The following is a 12,239-nucleotide window of genomic DNA, read 5'->3' on the forward strand; positions in this document are numbered from 1 at the left end:
CCGATCCTTTTTGTATCTTTGAGCAAATAAAATTGTTATAAACTAAACCGTATCACCTAGGACATAATAAAGTGAGTATAATAGTTCCAAGTATCACATAACAAAAATTAATTTAGTTTTGAAAATTCAGTTTTAATCTGTTATAAATACAAATTATTACATTCAATGTTTGACAACGGATTTGTATAGTGAGATTCTCACTCCCACTATACAAATCCTGTTTGACCATTATCGTCAGATCAGAGACACATGTATATATGTAAAGCAAAATATTGTTCTATGTAATACTGTCCCCCAAGACAATATTGCATGACTATGCATCATGAACTATTGTCCTCATCTATGAAAAAATGTCCGGAGAAGGACAAATTTCCATTATGAAATTTTGTCTGTATATAGACAATATTTCATAGATGAATACTATGAAATTTGTCCTGTTAAAGGGAGGCTATATTTTGTGTATATTGAGACAATATTTCATAGACAGATTGTCATGAAATTTTGTCTCATAAAAGGGAGGTATTAGAAAGGGACATTCCAGTTACTCCTGAACCTCCAAACGCCGTTGCAAAATTATTTATTCCTCAATCTAGTATTTACAAATACTATTAGGACATTCAATTTTGAACATATATAAAGTGATTGTCAGTACATTACTTATATTTATACAGTATATTGTGAGTACAATGGAACATAGGCAAGACAATTCTTTAATCTATTTAAGGAATGACTGTAATATTTTTTCTGTCTATGAAGAAATAACATCAAAAATGTGGTGCACACTGAATAAGCCGCGTAGCCCGGGCCCCCTCTTTCGTGGGAAAAATTTGGTTGATTATAGGGAATCACTGACCATGACTGTAGCGGGCCCCCTGTTGTGGCAGTCAGTACCCCCCCCCCCCCCATTATAAAATGTGCATGCTTCATGCTTGTGTACTGTTTTTAATTTTGTAATATATAAATTTGATTAAGAATTTTCATGGACTGTATTTCATAGTGAAATATATTCATGCACAGAATTTCACGGTGAAATAATGTCATATAGACAGTATTTCATAGTGAAATATTGTCATGGACAGAATTTTATAGTGAAATATTGTCCTAGCTGCAGGCAATATTTAAATGACATTTTGACCGATTCCATGGGGGACAATATTTTATGTTACATATGTATGTCTCTGGTCAGTCAGATCATATGCATGCTTTTTCAATGGAAATTGTGACGTCGAAACCCCATAATAATCATACGAGGATATGATTGCGCACTCGATATTGATAATTATTTCTCGAATAATTCTGCGCCCTCTATCGGTCAATGTCCTCTAATGTAAGCGATAGATAGTGAGCAGGTCGGGTTTAACGAAAACATAATTTGTGTCACATGCTATTGATTAACAGGGGGTATTCCCGATTTTAGCCAATCAAAACAGGTTTTGCTTTGACCTCATCGGCCTAAATAGAGTGGGTCATGTGAGGCAATTCAATGGAAAATCAATATGGCTCAACAATTTCTAAAGAAGTTGTTCCCGATTTCTCGGAGTAGTGGTGATAAATGGCGAACAGATTCTAAGTCTGAGTAAGTAACGGTGTAATGTATTCAAAACCCTTGTTTCTAATGATTACACATATTACAAACACGTCCAAAAACTCGAGATACATTGGTTTGTGTTTTTGGTCATGGAATCTCCTTTCAGTGAGCATCATTTTACTTCTGTCTTAAAACTGGGTCTGTTGATTATTTTTTTATTCGTCTTTAAGAAAATAACAATTACCGAACCACCTGTTTGTCTGACATTAGCTCGACAATCAATTCAATTGGCAATATATAATTAAACTTTTAGATGTATGTACGTGTTCATTGAATATGACAAATGTAAACAAACTTGTGACAAGCACATGACCATCCAGGTCATACACATCCGATGTCATCGAACAGTAGTAACTTACTTCTTACGTTTATAATCGGTGAATAATTTATTTATGGTCCAGTTTTTGATATTGACATGAGAGTATAAAACCAGTAAATGATGCAGATTCAAACAGAGAACCAAAATGTTTTCGTTGGCCTTTTTGAGTTCCAGTGTGAAAGCATATGACAGGTTTGACACCTTTTTTTTTAGAATGACTGTGTTTCAAAAGCTTTCCCTTAAGTTCATTTCCGAATTATGAAGCTAACTTATGTATAAATAATAATCCAATAAAAGTTATTCCAATGATGGTACTAGTGAATCTGATTTATCAGGTTGGGAAATACCCTCTTAAATGGGTACTACACCCATTTATGGGTTTATACCCAAAAACAAGTATTGATTTTTCGGTGATAAAGATCACGAATATATAAAACTTTATTTTCAAGATTTTTGCTATCATGGTGAAGGCATTCAGGTTTAGGACAAAATTTTGCCCAAAAAGACCATGCCATAAATATCGTCTGGGTAAAAGTCAGTTTTTTGGAGGCCATTTTTTGTGTATTCAGTTCTCATTTGAACTATGGTCTTAAAGGGAAAAATGTTGCCATTTATATGAATGTTAGCGCGCCATGACATCATACCTGCCAACTTTTCAAAATCTCCAAGGGGGATTTTAAGCGCAAGAGGATCTAATGCTCCTCTTATATTGTCATAAGTGTCCTTAATCTACTACTATATTGTTTGTATGAGTAAATATGTGCTTAATTACCCTTTTAACTCATTTGAATATCAGTTTTGATGTCTTAAGTTTATATAATAAAGAATTTCAAAATTCAGGTCAACACCTCTCATGGGGGATATCCCCATAAATCTGGATAGTTGGCAGGTCTGTGACATCCATTATGAAGAAATACAAAATTGTATTTTTTATCACTGTAGATTGATACCCGAGTTTGGGTATAATATCCATAAATATGAGGATATTCCCCAACCTGTTTATGGTACATGTAACTGTTACCATGGTTACTGAAATTATTTCCAATTGTATTATCTGACCTGAAATGTATCAGGTTAAAGAAAAGTTAAAAAAGGAACCTTCAGAAACAGGAACTAAATGTTTAAAAATCTAATATTGTCGATAGAATATTCTTTTTATGTATTGCAGGTATTTCTGGAATTCTTTTTCTTTTATCATCTTTATTATTTTCTCTTGTTATGAAAAGCAGTCCATTGCTTTCTTTAGTATTTTATTTTTTAAATACCTGGCCCTAAGGGAAGGAAATTGCCAGTCTTCAAACTGACATCTCATGTTTTTAATGATTGTTAACTGGTTAAAACAATAAAACCATTCCTGACTATTCAACAGCATGATAAAAATCTTCTAAATGCATGAAAAGGAAAGTTCGAAGGGTTATATATTCTAATAGTTGCTGTTTTTATACAACCCTCAAAAAGTCTGCAAATGGTATGGCAATGTTGTCGTCCGAAGACATTTGGTTTCCAGACTATTACTTGAGACAATGAGTACTGGTATAAGTGTAAGGATCTCTATGACTTTGTACCACAAGGTTTCATACCACAAAATGAAGGTTGGTTATGGTCCTAACTGTTTAAGAATTTTGGGCCAATAAGATGCCAAAAGCAAATATTTTTCTGGTTTCAAGAAAATAACTTGAGTATAACCTCAAAGTTCAAATTTGGGTAGCGTCACTTTTACCGTTCTTCAGTAATGTCCCTTTATAACTATATGATATGCAAGCAGGGGCATCATCTGTGTCCACATGTGGACACTATCCACATTTATTCTTCTTTTCTTTGGTAAATTGTTTGAAGAATTTTGTGGCATGTTTATTTGTTATTCTGTCAAAACTAATTTTCTAAATGCTATATTTTTTTTTTTCATGAAGTGAACTCCTTTAAAAACTAAGCTTATATTGTTTATTAATAAACATATATTTAGATTTCTGATTTTGGGCCGAGTTTTCAAGTTGGTCCAAATCGGGGTCCAAAATTAAACTGTGTTTGATTTCAACATAAATTGAATAAATATAGGGTTCTTTGAAATGCTTAATCTAAACCTGTATTTCGTTTCATTATTAATAATATAATACCACATTGAGGTCCAAAGGGTCCTAAATTAAACTTTTGTTTAATTTCATCAAAAATTGAATTCTTTGGTTCTTTGATATGCTGATTCTAACATTACAATGTTTGAGTGTTAAATCATATCTAATTTTTTAGAGAACTTAGTCATCACTTGTTGGTCCAAAATTAAACTTTGTTTGATTCAACAAAAAAATAATTTATGGGGTTCTTTGAAATGCTGAATGATAGAATCTAACCATGTATTGAGAGATTTTGGATTGTTGGCCCAGTTGTCTGTCCGTCCATTTATATCTATTGCCGTGAGCTCCCATTTGTTTTTTATAAATTTTAGATTTTATGTTTACGAGTTATGGGGTTTTATTCATTAAAATAAGGGGGATTTTCCAGTTGTCGGACAATAACTCAAGAATGCTTTCACCAACTTGCAAGAAGTTGTTGTGAATTGTTTATATATATTGACAAGTTCCCTTTTCGATTTTTATAAATTTTAGATTTATGTTTCCGAGAAACAGGGTTTTATTCATAAAAAAAGGGGGGTTTTCCAGTTTTCAGACAAAAACTCAAAAATGCTTTCAGCAGTTCTTATGAAACTTTGGTGAATTATTTAAATCTATTAATGTAAGCTCCCTTTAGAATTTTATAAATTTTACATTTTACATTTCTGAGTTATGGGGTTTTATTCATTAAAAAAGGGGGATTTTCCAGTCTTCGGACAATAACTAAAAAATGCTGTCAGCAATTCTCATGAAACTTTGGTGAATTGTTTATATCTATTGATGTAAGCTCCCTTTTGATTCATAAATTTCTAATATGACATTGAGAATTAATTGAACTTTATTTGTTTATAGTCCGAGAACAGATTTACTAAGTATTGCGCAACAGCACAGTGTATTGCACAACAGCAAGTAATCTTTAATTGAATATAAATTCAATTCATATAACCAATTTCAAGTTCTTTGACTACAATTATTCAGAAACCTATAATATGTCAAATATTTAATTACAATCCAAATTCAGATAGAATCAAGCTTGAATATTGTGTCCAAATTTGTCCCAGCTGTTCAGGGTTCGACCAATGCGGTCATATCAGGCTGCAGAGGGGGCATTAAGTTTTACCCTTGTCTGTCCGTACGTCCCAAAATTGGTTTCCGTTCTCTAACTTAAGTTTGCCTCGACCAAATGTTATCAAACTTATACACAATGTTTATTACCACAAAACACAGATCAAGTTTGAATTTTGGTGGCGTCACTTTAACCATTCTAGAGTTATGCCCCTTTATAAATGGAAAAATTGCAAAATTTTTCATTTCCGTTCTCTAACTTAAGTTTGACTCAACCAAATGTTTTGAAACACACAGTGCTTATCACCACAATACACAGATCAAGTTTGAATTTTGGGGCGTCACTTTAACTGTTCAAGAGTTATGCCCCTTTACAAATGGAAAAATTGCTAAATTTTTAATTTTTTTTCCAAAAATATCAATGTCATTATTCAAGTAATTTTTATACGACTGCAAATAAATTTTGTGGTTGTATATTGGTATGACGTTGTCGCCGGCGGCGTCGTCATCCGAAGACACATTGGTTTTCGCACTCTAACTTTAGTTTAAGTGAATGAATCTCTAAGAAATTTTACCATAAGGTTCAATACCACAAGAGGAAGGTGGGGATTGATTTTGGGGGTTATGGTACCAACAGTTAAGGAATTAGGGGCCAAAAAGGGGCCAAAAATAAGCATTTTTGTAACTTCCAGACATAACTTGTGTGTTAGTATATGGATCTCTCTGACATTGTACCACAAGGTTCCATATCACAAAGGGAATGCTGGGATTGATTTTGGGGGTAATTGCCTCCAAATTTTAGGAATTAGGGGCCAAAAAGGGGCAAAAAACAAGCATTTTTCTAGTTTCATGACAATAACTTGTGTGTAAGTGTATGGATCTCTCTGACATTGTACCACAAAGTTCCATATCACAAAGGGAATGCTGGGATTGATTTTGGGGGTAATTGCCTTCAAATTTTAGGAATTAGGGGCAAAAAAGGGGCAAAAAACAAGCATTTTTCTAGTTTCATGACAATAACTTGTGTGTAAGTTTATGGATCTTTATGAAATTGTACTACAACGTTCCATATCACAAAGGGAAAGCTGGAATTGATTTTGGGGGTAATTGCCCACAAAGTTTAGGAAAATGGGGCCAAAAATAAGCATTTTTCTAGTTTCCAGACAATAACTTGTGTTCAAGTGTATGGATCTCTCTGAAATTGTACTGCAAGGTACCATACCACAAAGGGAAGGCTGGGATTGATTTTGGGGGTAATTCCCCTAGAAATTTGAGGAATTAGGGGCCATAAAGGGGCAAAAAAACAAGCATTTTTCTAGTTTCAGGACAATTACTTGTGTGTAAGTGTATGGATCTTTATGAAATTGTACTGCAAGGTTCCATATCACAAAGGGAAAGCTGGGTTTGAGTTTGGGGGTAATTGCCCTAAATGTTTAGGAATTTGGGGCCAAAAAGGGGCCAAAAAACAAGCATTTTTCTAGTTTCCAGACAATAACTTGTGTTCAAGTGTATGGATCTCTCTTAAATTGTACATGTGAACCTCCCAACAGGAGTACAATAATCCCGTTTTCAGGGGTCTCCTCCCGACCTCCAGTTGAAGACAAAAAAATCCCGTGGATGAAATATTTCATGAATGAAAAATTTCAGCCCAACATATCTGGTGTAACTGACATTACCTGAAGTTATATTTTACCTGTAAATCAATTAACATGCATAATTATATGGCTTCACTTGTCACCTTGGGTGTCAAACATACTGGTAATCAACGATTTTTACCTCAGGCTAACTGCCGTTGTGTAATAAAACTTTGTGTATTTAAAATGAATGTTGGGTTACTTCCCTTGATTTATCCTGTTTTAAGTTACTTTCCTTTAAATAATGTAAATTTTTAAAAGAATATAAATAAAATATAAATTGAACAAATAATCATAAAAGGATGGTAATTAAATGATTTTAAATGTCTTAGGACAAATAAAAAAATAATAATTTGAAAATTATTTGAGGGTTCTATACTTCCTTTCAAGGCTTAAATTGAGATTTATATAATAACTATGACCCATCAGTACAGTCTAAATGTGTTATAATTACTTATCATGCATTTAAAATCTACTTGCAGATAGATAAGCAAATGTTCGGATTGCAATGAATATATAATGGTTAAAAAGATATGACCTAAAAAATTTAAAGAACATACTAAAAAAGAAGAATGTTAGATTGAACAAGTTGAAAGTTTAAAAAGATAGAGAAAATTTATAAGTACAAGGGTACATAATACATTCGGATGGAAAGTTGAAGAAAACACACTTTAACAGACAATTTCTACTACATTTACGACAGAATTTATGTCGATTAAAAACCTCCTGATCTGAGTCCTAATCTCCTGACCAAAAATTCCCAAACTCCTGATCTTAGTTTCACAGTCCATCACATGTACAGTACTGCAAGGTACCATACCATAAAGGGAAGGCTGGGATTGAGTTTGGGGGTGATGAAAAATTTTTTTAGGGGGGGGTTTTTTCCTTTTTTTTCCTTTTTTATACGACCGCAAAAAAATTTTTGTGGTCGTATATTGGTATGACGTCGTCGTCGTCGTCCGAAGACACATTGGTTTTCGCACTCTAACTTTAGTTTAAGTGAATGGATCTCTATGAAATTTTACCACAAGGTTCAATACCACAAAAGGAAGGTTGGGATTGATTTTGGGGGTTATGGGACCAACAGAAAAGGAAAAAGGGGCCAAAAATAAGCATTTTTGTAATTTCCAGACATAACTTGTGTGTTAGTGTATGGATCTCTCTGAAATTGTACCACAAGGTTCCATATCACAAAAGGAATGCTGGGATTGATTTTGGGGGTAATTGCCTCAAAATGTTAGGAATTAGGGGCCAAAAAAGGGGCAAAAAACAAGCATTTTTCTAGTTTCATGACAATAACTTGTGTGTAAGTGTATGGATCTTTCTGAAATTGTACTACAAGGTTCCATATCACAACGGGAAAGCTGGAATTGAGTTTGGGGGTAATTGCCGAAACGTTTAGGAATAAGGGGCCAAAAATAAGCATTTTTCTAGTTTCCAGACAATAACTTGTGTTCAAGTGTATGGATCTCTCTGAAATTGTACTGCAAGGTACCATACCACAAAGGGAAGGCTTGGATTGATGATTGGGGTAATTGCCTCAATATTTTAGGAATTAGGGGCCAAAAAGGGGCAAAAAACACATTTTCTAGTTTCCAGACAATAACTTGTGTTCAAGTGTATGGATCTCTCTGAAATTGTACTGCAAGGTACCATACCACAAAGGGAAGGCTGGGATTGAGTTTGGGGGTGATGAATCATAAGGGGGTTCAAAAAATTTGGGGAGGGGATTTTTTTTTTTCCTTTTTTTTCTTTTTTTCCTTTTTTTTTTCTTTTAAAATTTTCCATTTTAAGTTGGTTATTTCTGATTTATATTTAAAAGCAAATTATAATGACATGGTAGGAGATACACACCAAACAGGATGTGTAAATTATTATATAATAAGTATTGTGCAATAGCAAGAAATTTTCAATTGCACAGTATTGCACAATAGCAAGAAATCTTCAATTGCACAGTATTGCGCAATAGCAAGAAATCTTCAATTGCACAGTATTGCACAATAGCAAGAAATATCCAATAGCACAATATTGCGCAATAGCAAGAAATTGTCAATAGTACAGTATTGCGCAATAGCACGAAATATTTAATTGCACAGTATTGTGCAAAAGAAGATACTTCGTATAAATTGCTTATTTCTTGACCAATTTCAATGGGGTTTTATTCTTGAATTCTTGGGGTTCTTTATTATGCTGAATCTAACCGTGTATTTAGTTTTTGGAATTTGGGCCCCTTTTTAAATTGGTCCACATTGAGGTCCAAAGGGTCCAAAATTAAACTTTGTTTGATTTCATCAAAAATTGAATTATTGGGGTTCTTTGATATGCCGAATCTAACCGTGTATTTAGATTCTTAATTTTTGGTTCTGTTTTCGAATTGGTCTACATTAAGGTCCAAAGGGTCCAAAATTAAACTTAGTTTGATTTTAACAAAAATTGAATTCTTAGGGTTCTTTGATATGCTGAATCTAAACATGTATTTAGATTTTTGATTATGGGCCCAGTTTTCAAGTTGGTCCAAATCGGGGTCCAAAATTAAACTTTGTTTGATTTCAACAAAAATTGAATATATGGGGTTCTTTGATATGCTGAATCTAACCATGTATTTAGATTTTTGATTTTTGGGCCCCGTTATCAACTTTGTCCACATTGAGGTCAAAAGGGTCCAAAATTAAACTTTGTTTGATTTCATCAAAAATTGAATTCTTGGGGTTCTTTGATATGCTGAATCTAACCATGTATTTAGATTTTGGATATTGGACCATAATAGGTGAATGTCCAATTTAAAATTTTTAAGTTCTTAGACCACATTCATTCTGTGTCAGAAACCTATGCTGTGTCAAATATTTAATCACAATCCAAATGCAAAGCTGTATCAAGCTTGAATGTTGTGTCCATACTTGCCCCAACTGTTCAGGGTTCTACCTCTGCGGTCGTATCAAGCTGCGCCCTGCGGAGTATTTTATTTTCTTTAAAATTTTCCATTTTAAATTGGTTATTTCTGATTTATATATAAAAGCAAATAATAATGATATGGTTTGAAAAGATAAATTAAAAATTTTTAAGTTCTTAGACCACATTCATTCTGTGTCAGAAACCTATGCTGTGTCAAATGTTTAATTACAATCCAAATTCAGTGCTGTATCAAGCTTGAATGTTGTGTCCATACTTGCCCCAACTGTTCAGGGTTCGACCTCTGCGGTCGTATCAAGCTGTGCCCCAGCGGAGCATTTTATTAAAATTGGAGTTATCTTCCTTTGTCCATGATTATAGTTAAATCAACTGCAATCAATGCTTTATACAATACAATGTTTAATTTTGCCTTCCACTGATAAAACACAGATCAAGTTGAATTTGGGTAGTGTCACTTTAACCATTATTGAGTTATGCCCCTTTTTGAATCGAAAAATTGCTAAATTTTTAGTTTCCATTCTGTAACTTAAGTTTGCCCCAACCAAACATTAGCAGTCATGGGTACTACTTGTACAAGTAATCTTTATTTACTTGAAGAAGTAAATAAAATAAACTTATATAACTTATAATAAGTTAATTATAATGTTTGAATAATCTCCCCTTAATTTTCTCAGAAATTTACTTGTATAAGTAAATTTTTTTTACAATCCCACAAAAATTTTTGAGATGTAATAACATGCCTTTAACAATTTTTCTCAGGTTAGCTCATAATTTTTTTATTAAAGTTCAATGTTTCATCTCATTAATTCAGCAAAGAAACTGATTGCGCAAAGATCTTAAGTATTTGCGCAAGGCCTTCAAAAATTGCCCCTTGGGGGCTTGTAAATGAGCAGTGTTCTGAAGATAACAGACAAATGAGATTTTCATTGTCCATGAAATTACACTTAAATGATAAGTAAAGACATCTGCAAATGACAGACAATCAAAAATTCTATTAGAGCAAAGAAGTCCTAAGAATTCAAGAAAAGAAGATAGGATGACTTTTTTCCTTGTATAAGTAAAAAAATATGAATGTCTAAGGGACATAACTAAGCCCAATTTTTTTTTACCTATAGATACAAGTAAATAAAATACACTTGTATAAGTATCCTACAAATTTACTTATATAAGTATATTAATATTTACTTCTTCAAGTAAATAAAAATTTCTTGTACAAGTAGTACCCCTGACTGATTATGAAACCTATACACAATACTCATTACCACAAAACTAAGTTAAGTACAAATATTGTTTCCGTTCTCTAACTTTAGTTTGCCTCAACCAAATGTTATGAAACTTATACACAATGCTTATTACTACATAATACAGATTAAGTACGAAATTTGGTAGTGTCACTTTTACCATTCTTGAGTTATGTCCCTTTACAAACATAAAAATTGCTGAATTTTTCATTTCCGTTCTCTAACTTTAGTTTGTCTCAACCAAATGTTATAAAACTTATACACAACCGTTCAAGAGTTATGCGTGTTTACAAATAGAAAAATTGCTGAATTTTTCGTTTCTGTTCTCTACTAAGGTTAGCCTCAACCAAATGTTATGAGACTTACACACAATGCTCATTTCCACAAAACTCAGATCAAGTTCAAATTTGGGTAGCCTCACTTTTACCATTCTTCAGTTATGTCCTTTTATAACTATATGATATGCAAGCGGAGGCATCATCTGTGGACACATGTGGACACTAATCCACATTTATTTTTATTACATTTGAAAAAATTACTGTCAAGAAAACAAGCTGTTATAGTCTTTTGTTAATGACTGGTTCCATGGTGGCAAGAAATATATTCATAATTGATAAATATTCATTTAATCATGTTCAGTTACAATTTCATAAACTGTACAATAAATTAATCTTATTTTATAATTGTCCCCTGTGCAACATGGGTAACTACAGGATGTCTATTTATTCAGGCTTGTAAGGGCTTTTCATGAACAATTCATGTCAGATATTTATCAAACTTATATAAGAGGTTTATATCAGCAATGTCTAGGACGATTTCGAAAATTAGTGCATATCATACTTTTAAAAGAGTTGTGTCCCTTGGAAATATTAATTATATGGAAAATTGCATCGTCACCATGTGTACAACTCTTTGTTAGGCATTATATTTACATGTATTTCAAGGATTTCTCTTAAATATTCAAACACTTGTTAACTGATGTATATATACATTGTATATATATATATACATATATATTTATATATACATTTAACTTTAAATTTGGGAAAATTTTTAAAACTGCAAAAAAGCTATCTCAAAGAAATCAATGACTTTATATTGAAATAAACATTTTTATGTTCCAGTATGTTTGCTTTTCAGAATTCGAACTACCTGTAAACAGTGGGTTGAAAATGGTATAAATGACACAGAAATTAAGAAACCTGTGTAAGGGATTTATATATTGCTCACTTCCTGTGAATCTTCCCCATTTGTCAACACCAGAAACCTTCACATCTCAATAACATTTTATATTAGGAATTGGTAAAAAAGAAAGTTAATATCTGCATATACCTGATCTAAAAATACCATTCAAAGTTCATTTTCTTACAACACTTT

The 12,239-nt window shown here is 32.6% G+C and overlaps 1 protein-coding gene across 3 annotated transcripts in view; it reads left to right on the forward strand.

The window, feature by feature from the left end:
* The first annotated feature begins 1,441 nt into the window (after nucleotides 1-1,441).
* The window catches only part of LOC127709696 (folliculin-interacting protein 1-like), a 175,144-nt gene continuing 164,346 nt past the window's right edge, over nucleotides 1,442-12,239 (forward strand). The window contains exons 1-2 of one of the 3 annotated variants that reach the window (XM_052215330.1): nucleotides 1,444-1,576; nucleotides 12,003-12,068. In XM_052215330.1, the coding sequence (XP_052071290.1) occupies nucleotides 1,497-1,576; nucleotides 12,003-12,068 (146 nt within the window). In that variant the 5' untranslated portion in view covers nucleotides 1,444-1,496. Of the gene's footprint in view, nucleotides 1,577-1,930; nucleotides 2,100-12,002; nucleotides 12,069-12,239 lie in introns of those variants that run through there. The other 2 variants (XM_052215331.1, XM_052215332.1) reach the window with 2 other exon arrangements.

The sequence above is a fragment of the Mytilus californianus genome, unplaced genomic scaffold (assembly GCF_021869535.1).
Source record: "Mytilus californianus isolate M0D057914Y unplaced genomic scaffold, xbMytCali1.0.p SCAF_7, whole genome shotgun sequence".
Classification (NCBI taxonomy): Eukaryota; Metazoa; Mollusca; class Bivalvia; order Mytilida; family Mytilidae; genus Mytilus; species Mytilus californianus.